Source organism: Octopus sinensis, linkage group LG18 (assembly GCF_006345805.1).
Source record: "Octopus sinensis linkage group LG18, ASM634580v1, whole genome shotgun sequence".
NCBI lineage: Eukaryota > Metazoa > Mollusca > Cephalopoda > Octopoda > Octopodidae > Octopus > Octopus sinensis.
Window position 1 is genome coordinate 48586864 of NC_043014.1, and position 22827 is coordinate 48609690.

General features: G+C 38.0%; 1 protein-coding gene across 2 annotated transcripts in view; it reads right to left on the minus strand.

Annotated features, from left to right (window-relative positions):
• The window catches only part of LOC115221783 (F-box only protein 15), a 42036-nt gene that overhangs the window by 6153 nt on the left and 13056 nt on the right, over window positions 1-22827 (minus strand). Inside the window, exons 2-12 of one of the 2 annotated variants that reach the window (XM_029792011.2) lie at window positions 21831-21962; window positions 19119-19223; window positions 15220-15324; window positions 11740-11832; window positions 10426-10671; window positions 8932-9076; window positions 7277-7359; window positions 6079-6134; window positions 4586-4684; window positions 3548-3663; window positions 95-156 (exon numbers count right to left, since the gene is read on the minus strand). In XM_029792011.2, coding sequence (XP_029647871.1) covers window positions 95-156; window positions 3548-3663; window positions 4586-4684; window positions 6079-6134; window positions 7277-7359; window positions 8932-9076; window positions 10426-10671; window positions 11740-11832; window positions 15220-15324; window positions 19119-19223; window positions 21831-21962 — 1242 coding nt within the window. Of the gene's footprint in view, window positions 1-94; window positions 157-2830; window positions 2997-3427; window positions 3664-4585; window positions 4685-6078; window positions 6135-7276; window positions 7360-8931; window positions 9077-10425; window positions 10672-11739; window positions 11833-15219; window positions 15325-19118; window positions 19224-21830; window positions 21963-22827 lie in introns of those variants that run through there. The other variant, XM_036511020.1, reaches the window with a different exon arrangement.

A 22827-nucleotide genomic window follows, 5' to 3' on the forward strand; every position in this document is an offset into this window, starting at 1 on the left:
TAAACCTCTGTACTACAGATAAAGGAAGTGCAGTTTAGTGAAACATTCATTAAAGCAAATTTATTTTAAAATATTCCATGTGTCATGTACTTACCTAACACTCCAAAATATTTCTTCTCTTTCCTCTAAAACCGTTATATGCAACAAACACACGTCCTACAATGAAAGACATTCAAACATTGGATGATACTAGATCATTTACATAGTGCATAATATTAAATAAATATGAAATAATCTCAATCACAATATTAAAATATTAAATTGATCTTTAATCCTTTCGTTACCAACCCCGGCTGAAACCGGCTCTAGCTCTAAATACAAATGTCTTGTTTTCATAAGTTCTGAATTAAAATCTTCCACCAAACCTTAGTCACAATTTATGTTCCTAATACTAGCTGAATGATAACCAAGTTATTTTACTAAATTCTTTGTTACATATAAAGTAATTGAAAGAAACACAGAGCATCTCAAAATAAATATGGTAACAAAAGGGTTAAAAAATGGAAGATTTTTCATCTTTTACATCTACATTGTGTTTCAAATGGTTTGATCTCTGATCTTTATCAAGTGTTTTATTCCTGGATCTAAAGGTGATATCAAACTGAGTGACTCCAAGAACTTTTATTTCTAAATCTAATTCTGACAAACAAAAAAATCTTTCATCCCTAAAGACGAAAACAATTGTCTGGCAGAAAATAACCATAGAAACATCAATGTTGTATGGGCAGAACATATCATGATGTCCAGCCACAAAATATAATCTTGTGGGGAGAGAATCTGTATATGTCTTCATGTTTGTCCTGTGTAAGTTATTAGACTCTTTAGGAAGTAGAGGAAAAAATTGACAAAGAATTCTAAAGTCATCAGTCACCATCAATCTTACCAATGATTGATTGAATTAAATCTATTTTTGCTGAGCCAGGCTTGAATGATAAGACTTTCGCTATTTTCACCTATGTAAAATTGAACAGTCACAGAAAGGTGTTACGAGTAAATTACTTTGGTCTTTTCTTTCTGATCTGCAAAGTCAAGCAACAACCCCCGAGGAAAACCTTGTGCCCCTGTTAAGAAATTTCCAAACCAGAAAACCAAAATGGCTTCCTATTGCTTTACTGTAGGTATCTTTATCAGATGTCATCTTCATCATCATCATCATTTAACGTCCGCTTTCCATGCTAGCTTGGGTTGGACGATTTGACTGAGGTCTGGCGAACCAGATGGCTGTAACAGACTCCAATCTGATCTGGCAGTGTTTCTACAGCTGGATGCCCTTCCTAAAGCCAACCACTCCGAGAGTGTAGTGGGTGCTTTTACATGCCATCAGCACAAGGGCCAGTTTGGTGGTACTGGCAATGGCCACACCCAAATGGTGCTTTTTACGTGCCACCTGCACAGGAGCCAAAAAAACACACAACTTGTCTGGACAAACGGAATGTAAAGGAAAGGAAAAAAAATACTAGAGTCTTTTGTTAAATGATCCGACACAATAAGGCAATACATTCTCATCGTCATCATCATCACTCAACATCCGTGTCCCAAGCTGGCACAAGCTGGACAGTTTAACAAGGCTCCAACAAATCCATGGACTACATCATGCTCCAGTGCCTGGCATAGTTGCTACGATTGGCCCAATAAAGTTGTGCCTTGGACCGGGAAGGTATGGAGATCATTGATCGCTGATGTCTGTAGACATGGCACAAGAAAGGGAAGGGAGACAATTTGATGAAGACTGACCTACTGTTTCTCACAGGGTTACAAGAGTTGTCTCCCTTACAATCAAGATTTTTTTTCTCCAGTTCAACTATCACATGATAATACAAACATCTCTAGGTCATAAAAATAAAAATTAAAGTTCAAATGTCTTAAATTGTATTTGATATATTCCGTATTGATTTTAAAAGTTAGTAAAAAAAAAGTCACCATTGAAATTTAAGGACGGTTCTACTTTTGAACTTCAATTATAATAGCTCCGATGTAACTAAGCATAGAATAGAATTTTCTCTCACGGATAACTCAAACTAACCAATGTAAGTCAACAGGGAAAACCTTTACAACACTGACCAGCTAGAAATAGCAGCCAAAGTTTATAATTTTATAACACTAACCCATAATATTTGGGAAGTTTCAAAGGAAATATCATTTCTGAATAAAATACATCCTACCCAGAGAATATACATTACAAGAAACTGCAGATAAATCTGATGAAAAAAAAGGGGAGAGCTCAGATGCTTGAGAAGGGACAACTTAAGTTATAGAATGTCTTTTCTCTTGATAGGAACAGTGAGGAAAAAGGGACATTAACATAATGAAGGCAACTGTCTTTGTAAATATTTGGTATTTATCGACTGGTATGAGTGGTTTTATAAATGGATCTTTTCGGTTTGAACGGCAGTTTTTAACATAATTTCTAGGTAACTAAACACTTTTAAACTTCGTATATTGGTAGAATGTGTTTATAATACATTTTTTTTTTCTCTTGGCTTTATTGAGAAAATTCTATAGTTTGTAAGATATTTGTTGTTTTTTTTCTTCAATTTCTGCAATTTCAACCAATCAATGACGTCTATTGAGATGAAAACATTCTGTGCCGTTTGAATATGTCCCTTGTTTAAGAAACAGATTGGGTTTATTTACATTTGTGAAGAAAAAAAAAAGATACCCTTCCCCCCACCCCTAACCCTAACCCTAAAACAGATTGAAATGCAACAGATCGATCCTAGGGTCATAATTATGGGTGACAATTTCATATGACACTGCTAGAAAAAACTGCTGTTCAAACCGAAAAAATCCTTATAAATTGATATGCTGATAATTATGTTGCAGGGTCGACATAATTGAAACAGACTTTCATTATAAACCATGTTGCTTGTTACTTTCTTGCTTGTTACCCTAAATGTGTTTTGCATCACTGTGTTACGTGATCTGGGACCGTGTGAAGATTTGTGCAAAGGTGCACAAACTGCCATCGTGGAAACTAAAGATGAAATTAAACAATGCAAGAGTGGCTGTGTGGGGTAAGTAGCTTGCTTACCAACCACATGGTTCCGGGTTCAGTCCCACTGCGTGGCATCTTGGGCAAGTGTCTTCTACTATAGCCTCGGTCTGACCAAAGTCTTGTGAGTGGATTTGGTAGACGGAAACTGAAAGAAGCCAGTCATATATATGTATGTATATGTATATATGTGTGTGTGTGTGTGTGTGTGTGTGTGTGTGTGTGTGTGTGTGTGTGTGTGTCCCTAACATCGCTTGACAACCGACGCTGGTGCGTTTACGTCCCCGTAACTTAGCGGTTCAGCAAAAGAGATCGATAGAATAAGTACTAGGCTTCCAAAGAATAAGTCCTGGGGTCGATTTGCTCGACTAAAGGCAGTGCTCCAGCATGGCCACAGTCAAACGATTGAAACAAGTACAAGAGTAAAGAGTAATGTAAATCAACTATAATAGAGAGATATTAACAAAAGCTCTGTTAGGTACATATTTCAATATTAAAATGGATGAAATACAAAATAGTAAAAAAAAAAAATGATATATAATAGAGGGAGCATACCTGCACAACCCCTTTCAGAGAGTCTGTTTTCCAACTTAAATTAAGCTTTGATGATAATGGTGTGTAGTCATAACTGTTTTCTGGTTTGATAACGATGAAATGGGCATGACCTTCACCTGCAAGGTATAAAAACTTCTATTTAAGACAATAGCAGATAATTTCAGTTTAAAAGTTATACAGTAATTCTGTGGCAGGAATTGTTAAAACCAAATTCAGAAGAGGGATTAGCATTGTTCATTGAAAATATTAAACTGTGAGAATATATTATGCAAATGGAAAACTGAAATTGATTAAAGAATTGGAGAGGTTTTCTAAACCAGCAAAGAGTTATGAATGGAACCATAACTGGAAATTATTTTGGCACTTCATTGTATGTGATAGAATATGTTTATGAGTTCACAGATTTACATTTCGATTTTACTTCAGAGTATTTATCTATATATATGCGCAGGAGTGGCTGTGTGGTAAGTAGCTTGCTAACCAACCACATGGTTCCGGGTTCAGTCCCACTGCGTGGCATCTTGGGCAAGTGTCTTCTGCTATAGCCCCGGGCCGACCAATGCCTTGTGAGTGGATTTGGTAGATGGAAACTGAAAGAAGCCTGTTGTATATATGTATATATATATATATATGTATGTGTGTGTATGTGTGTTTGTCTCCCTAGCATTGCTTGACAACCGATGCTGGTGTGTTTACGTTCCCATCACTTAGCGGTTCGGCAAGAGAGACCTATAGAATAAGTACTAGGCTTACAAAGAATAAAGTCCTGGGGTCGATTTGCTCGATCGACTAAAGGTGGTTCTCCAGCATGGCCTCAGTCAAATGACCGAAACAAATAAAAGAAAAAGAAAGAAGAAAGTATAGAACTGCAAACATAAACATATATGAAGGTTGGCAACTGGAAGGGCATCCGGCTGTAAAAAAATCTGCTTCAATGAATTGCATCCGACCCATCCTAGCAGGGGAAAACTAGACATTAAAAAACGATGAAGTCAAAGATAATGATAGATGTTATCATCGTGAGAAGAGGCGTCTTACTTATGTTGCCAAGCTGACACTGTAATCCGTTGAAATGTTGTAGGTAATATGAAGTCTGCATGCCAGAGAGTTCTAATGTCAGCTGATAGTGATGGAGACCTGCCAAGGAAAGAGAGAAAAAAATAGCAGTGAGACGGAGAAAGAGTGAGACGGAGAAAGAGTGAGGATAGAGCAGAGATTGGAAGAGAATCAATGAATTTCAAAAGCCAGATGATTTTATTCATATTTTATTGGAAACAACCACAAGGGATTGCAACAGGAAACTACGTGTGTGTGTGTTTATACATACATACATATATACACACATACATATACATACACACACACACACACACATATATATATATACATTTTTCATTATTTTTTCTAAAAATCCCCTAGTAAACATGGTTATAGAGTGAGCATACAGATGTAAACATTGGTAAAAACACACCTTTAGTGCATATAAGTAGTCTCTATCATTATATATAATTTAAACTTTAATTTCCTTTATATTTAACATTCACTATTAATATCCCTACTCTTTCTGTAAGCTACTTATGACGTTATATCATATAACGTTTTTTTAAACAATATTAATAGCGTTCAGTTAATCGCTGTACAAATCCATCATTTTTTGCTGAAATGTCTTATTGACGAGTTTCGTTTTTTTTCACTTTCCTGAAGAGAAGATTGCATTGTTTATACCATTTATTCTTTTGAATAGTATCAGTGGAATTTTCGAAACATGTGTCGAAAGTAAAAATATTTGATTTACACCTGCGTTAAACTCCATTTATTTATTTATTCATACATATACATATATATATATATATATATATATATATATCATCATCATCATCATCGTTTAACGTCTGCTTTCCATGCTAGCATGGGTTGGACGATTTTGACTGAGGGCTGGCGAACCAGATGGCTGCACCAGGCTCCAATCTTGATTTGGCAGAGTTTCTACGGCTGGGAGACATCTACATTTGCACCTATTTCACTCTCTCTCCCAATAGTCCCAGCTAAATCAGTACCTGATACCTCACTGCCTCTCGTTAACCTCTCGTCTCTCTCTTCTATCTACAGTATTATGTTACTGGTATAACAATAGACGGCATACTGCTCTAGCACTCTCTCATCCCACCCTACTCCGTTTCTACCATCATACCTTCATCCCTCCCATCCACCCATCCCAGCTCCTCTTCTGTCATCTCTCTCTCTCTCCTTTTCACCTTCTGTGTCTGCACCTTCAACAAACACGTCATAGAATAGCGTGGGTCTTTTCCTTTACAAGGGAGTACAAGACAACCTCACTAATGCCGGTTCCACAATTAACATCTGCCCATCACATTCTGTAAAGTGATTGGTGTTAGGAAGGGCACCCAGATGTAGTCTATTCAGGAATCGAAGCCACAGTCTATTATGAACACCCTAACCACTTAGCCATGTGGCTCCACAATTTCGTTATTGGTCGTGATAAATACAGCTGAGAGTGTTTTAGTACTTACCGAATGTTGGATCAATGTCATCTTCGAGCACATTGGGAAATGATGGAATGTATGGTCTGGGAAAAAGAGGAGAAGTTCAGGAGAGTTAATTAAACAGGCTTCAGTGTCAGTCTCAGTCAAACAAGTCAGAATTGTAATTGGTAATAATAGGTTCAATAAATAATGGACTTTCCCCACCGTGTTTGAGGAATGAGACAGTCCAGTTGTTCAGTCAACTGAATAACATACACGTGTCTAGTCTTTGCTCAGGTACATTTGATAAGACACAGTGTGACAAGGTTGGGTCTGTGAATTATAGAAACATTTTGTCTTCTAATGGAAGTAGCAATGTATTCCGTAGACACTTATTCTTCATGCAGAAACAGTGGTTCTCCACCAGGGTTCATATGGCTCTTGGGAGCCCATATCAAATTTTTCGGTTAAAATTTATCTGCAACAAAATGCTTACACTTCTGAAATATATAAAATATCTCAATTCTTTTTTTATGCAATTCCTAATAATATTTAATCATAGAAATATAACAGGGATTTTAAAAACATCAAAAGGCTAGGAGGGTCCATTCATGTAAAACAGTAATCAAAGGGGTCCACAGTAAGACAACGTGTGCAACAAAGCTTGGCCCATTAATTAAAGGTGTGGCCTACCTGACAGGCTTACACAGATTCTGTAGTATAATTCCACTCCCAGGGTCTGGATCAGTCTAAGACGTCTATGGAAAAAGACATTTCCATAATGTGCTACACACCAAGGATTTTAATTTAACAGCTCAGTGTAAGGAAGACAGGGAGAGTCCTTGACCCTTTTGATGGTCTCCATGACAGGTGGGAAGAAGGGAGGAAGTTATCCTTAGTTCAAAGCCCTGACTTGAATGCTTGCAACAGGATGAACTCTGCAAAACCCATCAAAGGGTCAGATATATATATATATATATATATATAATGGGCTTACTTCAGTTTGTTTCTATAAAATCAACTCACAAGGCATTGGTTAGCCCAGAGCTATAGAAGAAGCCACTTGCCCAAAGTGCCACACATTGGGATTGAACCCAGAACCGTGTGGTTGGAAAGTAAGCTTCTTGATCACACAGCCATTTATGCTAACTAAATTTCCTCTGTGACTTGTGAACTGCAGGTTAAGATGTTGATGCAAGAGGAAGAGGAAAACTGGGCAGAGTGAGAAGAAAAATGGTTGACTTACCGTGAACTGGTGCCAAGAAGACATCTTTGAACAAGTTTATGGAAGTGGAAGCAAGCAACAATGAAAGACAACTCTCCACCCTCCTGAAAGAGGATTAAATGCTGTGTGAACGGACGACAAAGCTTACATAGTCATTGTTGAGAAACACAACAAACCAAATCAACAGGGTCCCGTTATACCAGCCCAACAAGTCCCATCACATTCAATTACAAAGTAGTCTTTAACCCTTTAGCATTAAAACTGGCCGTATCTGGTCTAAATATTCTACTAGTTTTATGTTAAAAGTGGCCAGATCTAACCTCTCACACCTATCCTACAATGTCATTCTAAAAATAAGCAATGTAGCTAAGAAAATCTCTTAGCTACAAGATAATGCATGATTTATTCAAAATAATGTGAATGAATAAGCAAATAACATTTGTGAAAGTAATCTGAATGCTAAAAGATTAAACTTTTAGTATTTAAACTGGTCATATCCAGCCAAACCATTCTACTAGCTTCATGTTCAAACTGGCCAGAATCCAGCCTCTCACACCTACCCTATAATGTTATTTCAAAAATGAACAATCTTATCAGTGAAATCTTGAAACTACAAGATAATTTATAACCAATTCAAAACAATGTGAATAATTAATCGATAAATTTGACATAGCAATCTGAATGGCAATGGGTTAAATATCCACCTGTTGTCTGTAAGCTCTTTGCTACAAAACTAGGTTGAATTCCTGCTTAAGTGAACCCACAAGCAAAAGATCTTGTTGGGTCTTTACTGAGTTATATAGCATTAATTGTGTTAAGAGCATTAGAGATAAACTTTACACTTTAAAAATCATTGACTTGAGGCAGAAAATAGCAACAGGTTCCACTGTCAGAACATGAACCACAGATCTACACATTGCTGGATCACTTGTATGTGTATATAATTAGGTTACTGACAGGACTTGAACCATCTATCTATAGACTGCTGGGTCACTACTGAGAGGAGGATTTGAACTTGTGTCTATAAATAACTAGGTCACTGACAGGAGGACTTGAACCTTCTGCCTATAGATTGCTAGGTGACCACATTACCAACTTCACTGCAGAGCCACTGCCATCCCATCTTTTCAAATATAAAATTATTTCTGCTATCTTAACTGTACTAATTAACCTCCACAAGATCCATTAACATTTAAGCAAGTAATTCTCCTAAGAAATGTTAATGAGATAACTTTAAAATGATTAAAATGATGAAATGGCAAAAAATTATTAAACGAATAAAACTCTGCCACAAATGTTTTGTTTTCATAAGTTTTCAATTATGATCTTCCACCAAACCTTAGTCACAATTTATGTTCCTAACACTAGCTGAAAGATAACTAAGTTATTTTACTAAATTCTTCGTAATATTTAAAGTAATTGAAAGAAACACAGAGCCTCTCATAATAAATACAGTAATGAAAGGGTTAAACCACAACAGCTTAGGTCTACCATCAACTCCTACCAACTTACACCACTTCCAGCACCAACTTCTACCAACTGCACTACCTTCTGTCACCCAACTTCCACTACTAATTGCTATTACCTTCTACCACTTCTACCACCAAGGTGTACTTTCTTTCCACATAGCAAAGAGAAGACCATACAGAGTTGTGAGATGTGAGGTTGCTACTTACTTTCCACGTGGCAAATAGAAGACCCTGGAGAGGGATGTGATGTAGGGTTACTATGTTGTCACTTCCAATGATATTATCTACAGAAAGCTGTTTTGACCAATCAAAATTATGGGATATTTCCAACAACAGAGATTTCTGATGAGGTCTGTCAAAAAATAAAAAAACAGAAAAGTTATTTTTAATTTCAGCATTTAAAACACAGACAACACAAACACATCATCATCATCATCGTTCAACCGTGGTCGAGACAATGGAATTTACCATGCTACGCCAGACTTCACGGTCCATCATAGCATTACGGAGGTCCTGTTGCTGGATGCCTGTATCCCTGGAGATTACATCAGGGTAGGAGGGTGTGCGCCCTCTGGTATTGCGAGTAGATGGCTTCCAGAGAAGAGTAGAAATCGCCTCTTTTTCAGCTCTACAACAATGTCCAGCAAACTGGACTCTTCTACCTTTCACAAGAGATGATACAGGTGGTAGTTTCCCATATATTTGCATTTTGGTTGGATGATGCTACCACGAGAGATTTTGAGCTCTCATAAGGAGGCGAGTGTAGGTTCCATCCAACACACACACACACACATTCATTCACCATTTCATCATTTAATGTCTGTCATGGGTTGGATGATTTGATAGGAACCGACAAGCCAAACAGCTGTGTTAAGCACCAGTCATCTGTTTGGCATGGTTCTACAGCTAGATGCCCTTCCTAATGCCAACCACTCTACAGAGTGTACTGGGTACTTTTATGTGACGGCAGCACAGGTGCTTTTTATGTGATGCTGGCACTTAGAAAGTGATATATATATATATATACACACAGACAGACAGAATGGATTTTATATAATATATATATATATATCATCGTCATCATCATTTAACGTCTGCTTTCCATGCTACCATGGGTTGGACGGTTCAACGGGGGTCTGGGAAGCCCAAAGGCTGCACCAGGTACAGTCAGATCTGGCAGAGTTTCTACAGCTGGATGCCCTTCCTAACGCCAACCACTCCGTGAGTGTAGTGGGTGCTTTTTACGTGCCACCGACACAGGTGCCAGACGAGGCTGGCGAATGGCCATGCTCGGATGGTGCTTTTTACGTGCCACTGGCACGGAGGCCAGCCTGGCCTGGCCTCCGTGCTGGTGGCACGTAAAAAGCACCATACATATATATATATACATACATACAAAGATATGGGATGGCTATGGCCGGAATGCCTTTGATCAGAGCTGAGCTGGGCTTAAACAACAAAAACATCAACGAATGACACATTAGATAATTCAGTGTAAATATAAGACAGGATAGTCACAGCAGAGACATCTTTGATCTTAGGTGTTCTGGGCCAGAATGGACCTCATTTTAAACAGAAACAAGGAAACACATATTAGATAAGATACCAGATACATTTAGTCTGAATAAACAATCTAGAGTCAACTAAATCAAAACTGAGCAGCTACTAAACAACAGCAGCAGTTAATTTCAAAATACTCACCCATCTAACACAGGTCGGCCATCTTTGTGAAAGAAAATTGGGTTAATGGAGAACACGTGGACTGTATTAATGGAGTTGAGAGGTGGTGCGTTGTAACCAGAGAAGCAGACTACCACAGACATGGAGTGGAAGAACATATCTTGACAATGTAATTCATGGCAGTATTGACTTTTAACACAGTGCTTCCATTTACCAGAATTTGACTCAGCACTACCAAGACAAAGTCTCCAAGTAATTCCTGCTTTTCTAAAGAACAAACAGAAGAAACTTATTAGCATAATATATGTAAGGAACATAAGACAATAATATACAATGATATATTAACATAATATATGTTATGAATATTAAAAAAAAAACATGGCTAGTTTGTTGAAGAACGTGGTCTAAAATATGTCCTATCTTGAAAAGTTAGGACCACATTGGATAATGTAGTCTTAGATACACTATGAATAAAGATGAAATGGTCACAATTGAAACAGTGAAAGCATGCAATAAAACCACTCCGAGAGTGTAGTGGATGCTTTTACATGCCACCGGCATGAGGGCCAGTCAGGTGGTACTTGGCAACGGCCACGCTCAAATGGTGCTTTTTACATGCCACCTGCACAGAAGCCAGTCCATCAGCACTGGCAACATATATCTATATCTCATCATCATCATCATCGTTTAGCGTCCGCTTTCCATGCTAGCATGGGTTGGATGGTTCAAGTGGGGTCTGGGAAGCCAGAAGGCTGCACCAGGCCCAGTCTGATCTGGCAATGTTTCTACGGCCGGATGCCCTTCCTAACGCCAACCACTCCATGAGTGTAGTGGGTGCTTTTTACGTGCCACCGGCACAGGTGCCAGACGAGGCTGGCAAACGGCCACAATCGGATGGTGCTTTTTACGTGCCACCAGCACGGGGGCCAGGCGAGGCTGGCAATGGCCATGAACGGATGGTGTTTTTTACGTGCCACCGGCACAAGGCCATTCGAGGCGGCGCTGGCAACGGCCACATTCGGATGGTTCTCTTACATGCCACCGGCACTGGTATCACAGTTGCAATTTCCATTGATGTTGATTGATTTCGATTCTCACTTGCCTCAACAGGTCTTCACAAGTAGAGTTTTGTGTCCCCAGAAGGAAAGGTATGCATAAGTGGACTGGCACATCCCAGGTTACACACATACATACATACTTTGTGTGCACATGCGCATATTAACTTTTTTATTTAATTTTAATCTGAGAGGAAAACTAGTTTATCTTCAGCTGGTCAAAACAAACTCCTTAAGAAACAACATCAGAACAATAACCACAACCACAATATGAACTTACCTAATGGCAGCTTCTGTATTTTTGACCAAGCCTGTATATAAATGAACTTTCCTTAGGAGAGAGAGGACTTTGTGATTTCGAAGATCTACAGTTCTGACAATAAAAGAAGAAAAAAAAGAAATTAATTTAGTTCATCTCTCCATTTATATTTGAAAGATTTGTAAATTTGAACATTTGCAGTTTGGGGATTATTATAATCATTAAGGCAGCAAGCAGGTAGAATCGTTAGCTTGCCAGGCGAAATGCTTAGCAGTATTTTGTCTGCCGCTACGTTCTGATTTCAAATTCCACCAGGGTCAACTTTGCCTGTCATCATTTCGGGGGTCGATTAAATAAGTACCAGTTACGCACTGGGGTCGATATAATCGACTTAATCCGTTTGTCTGTATTTGTTTGTCCTCCCTGTGTTTAGCCCCTTGTGGGTAGTAAAGAAATAGAACACCATTCTCCGCCTGGTCTGAGAATGGAAACCATGATCTTGCAATCATGAGTGCTACATCCTAACCACTAGGCCACACACCTACATGATGATTCTACAAAGGACTGCAGAATATATATACACTTTAGATGAGTTGTAGTGCACCTGAGCACTGTACACAATTATTATTATTATTATTATTATTATTATTATTTAGAATCTTCACCAAATTCCTTAAAACAATTTCATCTCAACATTGCAAGCAAATCAAATAATTTCCTACCAGAAACACTCATGGAAATTCTATAGGTCTTTTTTGAAAATTGTAGCAGAAGACACTTGCCCAAGATGCAATACAGGGAAGCTTGACCCAAGATTAAATGGTGAGGAAGGAAACTTAGGAACATTAAGCATGTTTTTTTTTTCCCCCATCTAATTCCTTTGTTATTTTTCTCTTTTCAAAATAACCCATGTAATGAAGTATCTGTATACATCTATTGATTGATTGGCAGATAGATAGGCAGGTAAGCAGGTAGGTAGGTAGGTAGGAAGGTAGGTAGGTAGGTAGGTAGATAAACAGATAGACATCCAGTAAACATTGTAGTAAAAAGAAACTACATTCCCTTATGGAAAACCATTTTCTCTAATTACTAAAACTCGTTAATTTTCAATGATACAGGTAAACAAGTAACGTAATATTCATCTTAACAAGTAAAACCAACTCAGAGAATATACGACAATAACAGCTTTATATAATGAATAATTAAAGAAGAGCACTTAACGATATGGAGTGCTTTAGAGTGTCTACAAACCATTTCTCTAAGTATTGTTTATATATGTTAATATATATACACATACATATATATGTATAGATATATATATAGACATATAATGCATACATATATATTTATTTATATATACACATACATATTTATATACATACACATACACACATATACATATATATATATGCACACATACACACATATATACATACACACACACATATACACACATATATATTCACACACATATATAGACGCACACACAAACATATACATATTCCATGTGTGTGTGCTTGGGAACACTTGTCAATCCAAGTGAAATTGTAGTAGTGGCCACTGCCAGTAAAAGGCACCCACTACACTCTCAGTGTGATTGGTGTTAGGAAGGGCATCCAGCTGTAGAAACTCTGCCAGATCAGACTGGAATCTGGTGCAGCTCTCTGGTTTGCCAGTTCCAGTCAAACAATCTAACCCATGCCAGCATTGAAAACGGATGTTAAATGATGATGATGATGATATACTGTATACAGGAATGTATTAATTATCATAATTTAATGCCCATGTTCCATGCTGGCATGGGTGGATATCGGTGTGAATTTCGTAAGATTTTTCTTGTAAAATTACTGTTTGTCACCATAGGTATTATTGTAGTCAAGGGTCAATCCTTGGTAGGATTTCAATTCTTTGTCATTAGTACACAACTAATTAATCAAGTGATAAAAAACCAGAAATAAACAAGAACCCAGTCCTTGTGACTTGAACAGTTCAGTGCTGTTGGAGGATGCAGTATGATTGTCCCAATGTACAACAATATCTTTTTTACTATTCCACTGGTTTCAGGCACTGAACTGCAGCCATAAGGGGCCCTGCCTTGAAGGGTTTAGCTGAACAAATCAACCCGAGTACTGATTTTTAAGCCTCATACTTATTCTGTTCATCTCTTTTCCTGAACTGTTAGATAATGCAGATGTAAACAAACCAACACTGGTTGTCAACTAGAGGTGGGTGACAGACACAGACACAAGACACATACAGATATGTTTTCATCATCATCATCATCATCAACATCCACATTCCATACTGGTATAGGATGGACAGTTTGATAGGATCCGATGTATCCAAGGACTGCACGAAGCTCCAGTGTCAGCTTCAGCAAAGTTTTTACGTTTGGATACCCTTTCTAATACCAGCCACTTTACAGAATGTATTGGGTGCTTTTTTTTGGCCCACCTGACTATATCATCATCATCATCATCATCATCATCATCATTAGCATCCATTTTCCATGCTGGCATGGGTTAGACAGTTTAACTGGAACTGATAAACTAGAGAGCTGTACCAGGCTCCAGTCTGATTTTGGTTTGGTTTCTATGGTTGGATGCCCTTCCTAATGCCAATCACTCCAAGAGTGTAGGGGTTGCCTATTACGTGTCACCATGACGGGTGCCTTTTACACATTACTGGCACTGTCCATGATTACAATTTCACTTGGCCTGACAAGTCTTCTCAAGCATAGAAAATCACCAAAGGTCTCAATAATGTATATCTATATATATAAAGCTGAAGTTGTCTATGTATGGCAGGTTTGGTAGCCTTCAACTAACACTATCTCCTCCGAGACCCTGCTGTGCAAGTTGACCAAAATTGAGAGTATGATAGAAGAAGGCTTGCTCTTCCCTCCGTACAAAAAAAAATTCAAATCGGACCATGTTAACACCAAAAGTTTTTGATATCAAGAAAGTGCTTTTTTTCTATGAAAATCCCTATTTTTTACGATTTCTTGACTGCTGTGTCACCATTTTTACTTTTCAAAAATTCCAATTCTAAAGGGTTGAAACAAACCCGAGCAACACCAGGCGATACTGCTAGTATAAATATATAAATGCCCTTTATATCAGAGCTCTTCTTTCAGTTCCATCAACCAAATTCACACACAGGATATCTGTTGGCCAGTCTCATCAGATAATATCTCTCTAGCAGAAGACACTTACCCACAGTGCTGCACAGTGGGATTGAACCCGAAACCACGTGGTTGCAAAGCAAGCTTCTTAACCACACAGCCATGGCGGCACCTGTATGTTTACATAGTTTGATTTGAAATTGTTTAGTTAGACACCAAGGTCAGTGTTTCCATATGTCTGGACAATTAATGGGTCTGCTTTGAGCGTTGGTCAACTTCATCAGAGCTTAACCTAAGGGAAGGGGATGGGGGACGAAAGAGCAACACAAACGACAATGGATGGAAATAATAGATGCGATCAATAATGTTCCACTCACTTGCTAATGCATAGTTTTTTCCAGTAACCTTGTTCTTGGCATGATTGAGTTTCCTTTTTATCCAACAGTCCAACATATTTATGGTAAATATCTTGCCAAAGCAAGCTAATTAATGAAAACAAAGAAATATCATTAGTTTCTGAAAGTCTTATATGTATGAAATAAATAAAATAAAATTTTAAAAAATGGTAAATTTGTTTAAATATTTATTGTTAATTACCTGAGAATAAAATATGACATTCCAGATATTTTCTGCACATTTTATAAATTAAAGAAAATGTGATTGAGCAGAATTGGTAAAATATATTAAAAAAAAGCCTGTTGTGTGTAGATTTTTTTATCTTTTTACCTTTTACTTGTTTCAGTCATTAAACTGTGGCCATGCTGGGGCACTACCTTGAAAGACTTTTAGTCAAATGAATGAGCACCACTACTTAATTTAAGTCTGGTAGTTGTTCTATCAGTCTCTTTCGCTGAACTGCTAAGTTCTGAGGCTGTAAACACACCAACAATGGTTGTCAAGCCACGGTGAAGTACATATACTGACAGGAAGACACACACACTCATATATATATATGACAGGTTTTATTCAATTTCCATCTGCCAAATCCACTCACAAGGCTTTAGCCAACCCAAGGCTATAGTAGGAGACACTTGCCCAAGATGCCATGCAGCGGAACTGAACCCTGAAACAATGTGGTTGGGAAGCAAATTTCTTATCACAGAGCCATGCCTGACTACATATACATATATATATATATTCATAATTTAGGTTTGTTGAAATATGTTTGTCACATATTTCAACAGCTAAAGGCAGTTACCGTGGAGAAAAAATCTCAGAGATTTTTCCTCCATGGCAACTGCAGTGTATTTGCCTTAAGCAGTTGAAATATGTGACAAACATAGTTCAACTAACCTAAATAGTGATTATATGTAAACACTGCTTAGCATCACTACTCCGATATATATATGTGGGTCTCAAATCCATTACTCCTCCCCTATTATAATCTGATGAGATGGGTTTGTCCTATGCACTCACAAAACTTCAAGTCATATGGAGCTGAGTTAAACAGTTATTTAAAAATATATCTAACTCCAGCCAAATGTGTTGAATGCCACTTTCATTTGTCCACTCATGTGTATGTGTGCACACACACACACACACACACACACACACACACATATATATCATTATCATCATCATCGTTTAACATCCGTTTTCCATGATAGCTTGGGTTGGACGGTTCGACCGGGGTCTGGGAAGCCAGGAGGCTGCACCAGGCTCCAGTCTTATCTGGCAAAGTTTCTACAGCTGGATGCCCTTCCTAACACCAACCACTCCGTGAGTGTAGTGGGTGCTTTTTACGTGCCACCGGCACAGGTGCCAGGGGAGGCTGGCAACGGCCACGATCGGTTGGTGTTTTTTACATGCCACTGGCACGGAAGCCAGTCAAGGCAGCGCTGGCATCGGCCACATTTGGACAGTGCCTTTTACGTGCCACCGGCACAGGGATCACAATTACAATTTCCACTTGATTTTTATTTGATGTTGATGTACTTGACTCAATAGGTCTCCTCAAGCACAGCAGGCTGTCCTCCGACCCATATATATATATATAATATATATATATATATATATATATATATATAATGTTTGTTCATCTATCTTTGTTGACAATGACCAAAAACATTATATACACATATGTACATTATATATACATATCAAAAAGTTATATTTCCCATCCTCTCGATTACACTCATCTTGATCATTTTCCCCCTTTGCTACACAGCTTCTGTATTCGTAACCCACGTCACATCTGAAACTGGTATTACAGAGCCTACCTTTTGTCAAGTAAAAGAAGCTTTTTTGTTTCCCAAAACAAGACAGTCACAGCCTCATTAAACAGTGCTAATTATGTAACCTAAATAACTGTTAACAAATCATCTGAGAAGTTCACAACCATCAGCCCAAGGCTGGTTGTGGTTGATAATTGTTTCAGTGCAGATTATCTGAAAATATAATTTGCTATTAGTTTACTAGAAATCACACTGAATTATTTGTAGGCCCAGTTTGTATTGGTTACATAACATTGAGTCTCTGCCAACTCTTTTTCTAGTAGGATGTTTCTTAGATGCCGAGTTCCTGATTCCTGGGTCATTGCCAAATTAACCTTTTGTCTCACGTTGAATATATTCAGGCACAAGTATAGAGTTAATTATATAGTCATTTCTAATACATGTATAACACAATTATTTTATATCTCATTATTGACATTAATGAAACTACTAATCCGAAACATAAAAGTAACACTTCCTTGTAAAGTATAAAAAATAATGGAAGATACCTACAAATAACAGATTAAAAAAGTCTATCTAGATTGTCTTATAGTCTAAAAATTGTTGGTTGACTTATTATTGAAGTTCCCTTCCTGGTCTATACACCCCAGACAGAGAGTTTTTGTCTACTAACCACAAAGATAATCTCAGTTAATCCCAATTTTTCATCTCACTCTATTTATAGGAAACAGTGAGGTAACATAATTAACATGCTAAATTTTTACCTATTGATGTAATTATATTATACCTGATAATGGTTAATAAAATAAAATGAGATCTCACCAGGCACAGGGAAGTCATTAACTTGCAATGTATAAAGTAAATTTACAACTTTTGTCTTTATTAATTTTTTTATCATTTCACTGTTAAAAGCTTATGCAATCCATTTTGAGAGTAAAATCAAAAAATTATCATTCATGTTAAGTTAGTTTAATCATGAGACCTCACTTGCCACTTAGGTGAACACTAGGTATAACTATTACTTAAAAGAAGAATGCTACAAAAAAATGGTTAAGAACTACAGCTCTACTTCATATGGGTGACCCTACTGTATAATGTTTTTTTTTTGTAGGCAGAACACTTTCCTAATGTATTTTCCTAAGAAAATGCAGTGGAAATTTGACAAGACAGTCAGTCGCCCGCTGACACTCGACGCTACATCGAAGAGGCCAGGGAACAGAAGAAAGAAGACATGCACCCAACACCAGAGCTGAAGACACTCCGAAAGGAGGGGCCCCACCATGTCAAAACGGTAGAGGAGTAGGGGTCGAAACCGAACGTGGTTCCTCCTGATGATGTCTTGAGCTAACTGGATCCTATAAAGGACCTATTGTGGTAGCAGACCACGAAACACGGTTGAAATTCCTATGTCTCAATAAGATATTGGACTGGCATGGCTGGAACACCTTCGATCATTCTGTAGTTACTACAGGTGTACATGTATAGAGTAGACATACCTGCACAGTGTAGCTGTACCTCTACAGTGGTGTCACTGTAGATGTACTCGCACAGTATAGATCCATAGTATTACTACTGACATACCTATACATTGTTACTACAGGTGAACCTGAATGGTGTAAACATACCTGTACAGTGTTGACGTACATTGTTACTACAGGTAAACTTGAATGGTGTAAACATACCTGTACAGTGTTGCCTGCAAGCGCACCTGTACAGTATAATTACAAACATACCTGTATAGTGTAGATGTACATGTATAGTATAGACACACCTTTACCCTGCTACTGTTCAGGTAACACTGTACAGGTACATCTAAAATACATCTACCTGTACAATATTTCTATACCTTTACAACTTGTTGACATTTCCTGTCATGGAGTCCTCTACTAGCATTGTACTTTTGAAGATAGTAGAATGACAAAAATCCATTACTTGAAAAATCAGGTAAGGATTAGTGACAGGAAGTGTATATGGGTATAAAAAAAAAACAATGCCTCAAAAATATATTCATCAAACCAATGGTGGGTTGGAAAAATGGACATAAAACCAATGTGTGTGCATGTGTGTGAATCAATTAAAATTCTAATGAATAGTTGACTTACTTATCAGTGGCAATTATACACCAATGTTTATTAACAAGTGAGCACGTCAACAGGTCAAGGATTGGTAAATATTTGAAGATTTTAAATAGAATTTCGTCTGGAAAACTGAAAAAAATAAAAATCAGAGCTGAATGAAATCCACCTGAAAAGTGAGTGGTGTCTGTATGAGAATCTGGTCTTGTTTTATAAGTATCTACGTAAGAGTTGCTGAAGTATGGAACAAACTGCCGGCATCAGTTGTTAATTGTCGGAGCACTGCATCCTTCAAAACTTCCATGCTTCCTGAGATTCGCTGACACTACACCTGATTTTCTCCCTTCCATACACACGCAAGCATGTATCTGGCTCATACACTGTTCACTTCCTAGACATTTGTACATTACTGCATACACTTTATACGCACTTTCTGACAAGTTGTGGTGCACCTGAGCACTGTATACAATAATTTCCCCACTACACTCTTGGAGTGGTTGGCATTAGCAAGGGCATCCAGCCGTAGAAACATTGCCAGATCAGATTGGGCCTGGTGCAGCCTTCTGGCTTCCCAGACCTCAGTTGAACCGTCCAACCCATGCCAGCATAGAAAGTGGACGCTAAACGATGAAGATGATTATTATTATTATTATTATTATTATACCTGACAGCCATGCGACTTACAACAATCTAAAGTCCTACAATATTTCATAATCACAAAGAAACATGTTGATTCTTTATTTAGACACCAGGGCAAATATTACAGTCATATACTGGAGGTCATTTAAATTGGCCCCTAGTATATGACAGCTACTTACTTCATCGACTCAGGAAAGATAAAAGACCAAAAAAATATCAACCCTGCTGAGATCTAAAACCATAATACAGAGCATCACAAATAAACCCTGGAAATCAATTAAATGGACACTCAGGTTTATCCATTTCTCTGTTAATGTTGACAAGAATTAAAAGTGAAGAATTTTCTTCCATAACAGAGACCATTCCAACAGCATGGAAATTCAACAGATATTTTTCTATATTTCCACCTCATTTCACATTAAATGTGAAATGAGGTGGAAATATAGAAAAATATTTGTATTAAAAATTAATATATTTTGTATATTATAGAAGTATAACCGATTTATTGCACATGGTTTTTAATAACTATGTCTTCTATGGAGCCCCAAGGGTCATACAGACCCCAGTTGAGAACCACTGGTCAAGTAGGTCATTACTCTTTGACATGAATCTGATCCTACCAGCCAGAAAAGACATTTCATCAGGCAATGAGGATGAAACAAGGAGGACCTTGGGATTGCGGATGGTAGTAAATACAACATCAATACCATCACTGCTCATGGCTTTCCAGATGGGTTTACACTGGCAATGTTGAAAAGGGAAACTAAAACGATGACGACACCCTAGCTATGCTTAAAGCCGACATATTGAAGAGTACCCTCTCGGAAAAGTCAACAGTACAACCTTTCAGACAGTTGTGCAGAACTAGCAATCATTACATCACTAGTTCTCAAGGGCATTCATCTTGTTATCCCTAAGAAACTACAAACTGATGTTATTGTTCTTGTCCACAAAGGGCATCAGGGACTAACCAAAACAAAACAATACCTGCCACACCACTGTTATTATCATTTTTGTGTTTGTTTTCCATGCTGGTATGGGTTGAACATTTTGACATGATCCAACAGGTTAGAGGAACATGTCTTGCTCCAGTGTCTCGGTTTTAACATGATTTTTATGGCTGGATACCCTTCCTAACTGCAACCAATTTAAAGATTGTACTGGGTGCTTTTTTCTCATGGCACCAGCACTAAAAAGCTGCCTTGTAGCTTAAAAGACCAAAAAGATACTTCATCTGAGAGGGTGGATAACAGACAGGGTGGTTGGTTCATATGAGATGTTGAGAGGTTGAATTATGATGGGAAGAGCAGGGATATGTTTGTTGTCGTTGAAGAAACTCATGGCTCATGGCTAGCACATGGCCTAGGGGTTAGAGCAGTGGACTCGCAGTCGAGGTATCGTGGGTTCAAATCTCAGACCGGGCGATGTGTGTGTTTATGAGAAAAACACCTAAGCTCCACGCGACTCCGGCAGAAGGTAATGGCGAACTTCTGCTGACTCTTTTGCCACAACTTTCTCTCACTCTTTCTTCCTGCATCTTGCAGCTCACCTGTGACGGACCGGCGTCCCGTCCAGGTAGAGAACCTATATGCCAAGGAAACCGGGACACCGGCCCTTATGAGCCAGGCGTGGATCAAGAAGGAACAAACAACAAAACCCATGGCTACTTTGTATTTTACATCTACGTGGGTGAAGGTGGCTGGGGTTGTGCTAAAAAGAGAGGTAAATATAGTAGTGATGGGGTACCAGAGGGTACCCTTAATGTAACATGTACAAGAACATGAATAAAAGAGAGCATAGAGACAGAAGAAATCAGGAAGAATGAGCAAGGTAATAAGGAGTGGGATGGAGTGAAAGAGAAAGATAGAAACACAGGGTAGAGGTTATCAGATGTATACTGGGCAGGGGCGGGGATGAACATAGTGAATGGTGAATAGCAGTGGTGGTTAATGGTGAACAATGATAAGAATGAAGGATGTCATTTAGGAGTGGTGTGTGTGGGTGTGTGTATAAACAGAAAACTCTAAATTTGACATTCAAACTATCAAGGAAATAAATAAATTAAGGTCACCTGAATATGTGAAATAAGACAAGACTTACGTTTCGATAGATGTTTGTCGATATTTACATTTGGAACGGGATTTTCCTGGACACACGGAATCTGATAATTGAGTGTTTGTTACTGTACTGCTACCGCTTAGTGCAGTCTTGGAGTTATTAGTCACCTTGGGTCTGCAGAATAGAATAAAATAGATAATCGTTAAAAATAAATGTGAATGATGTATTATTATAGCCAACAGAAATAACACCTTAATTAAATAAAAAAAGGTGGCGAGCTGGCAGAAATGTTAGCACTCCGGGCAAAATGCTTGGCGGTATTTCGTCTGCCATTACGTTCTGAGTTCAAACTCCGCCGAGGTCGACTTTGCCTTTCATCCTTTTGGGGTCAATAAATTAAGTATTAGTTATGCACTGGGGTCGATGTAATCGACTTAACCCTTTAGTGTTTAAACCGGCCATACCAGGCCAAAATTGTCTTCCTGTTTTATGCTCAAACCAGCCAGCTCTGACCTCTCCCACCTACCCTACAAAGTCATTCTAAAAATAAACAGGGACATCATCAAAATCTCAGAGTTACAAGATGCTGTACAATTAATTTAAAACAATGTAATTAAACAGGCTTTACATTTGACAGAGTAATATGAATGCTAAAGGGTTAATCTATTTGTCTGTCCTTGTTTGTCCCCTCTTTGTTTAGCTCCTTGTGGGCAATAAAGAAATAAGAAATAACACATCAATTATTGGTTAATATACCCAAAAGACTTAACACACTTGACCCCTTTTTGTGTGGAAATCAGTTATGTCCACTCAAAATTTCAGTACCTTTATCTGTGGAAAGTAATTTTATATCCCAATCTCTATTTTTTTTAATCTTCTACTTGTTTCAGTCATTAGACTGCAGCCATACAGGGGCACCACCTTGAAGGATTTTAGTTGAACGAATTAACCCCAGTACTTATTTTAAGCCTGGTACTTATTCTTTCATTGAACTGCAAAGTTACAGGGATGTAAACACACCAACACCGGTTGTTAAGCA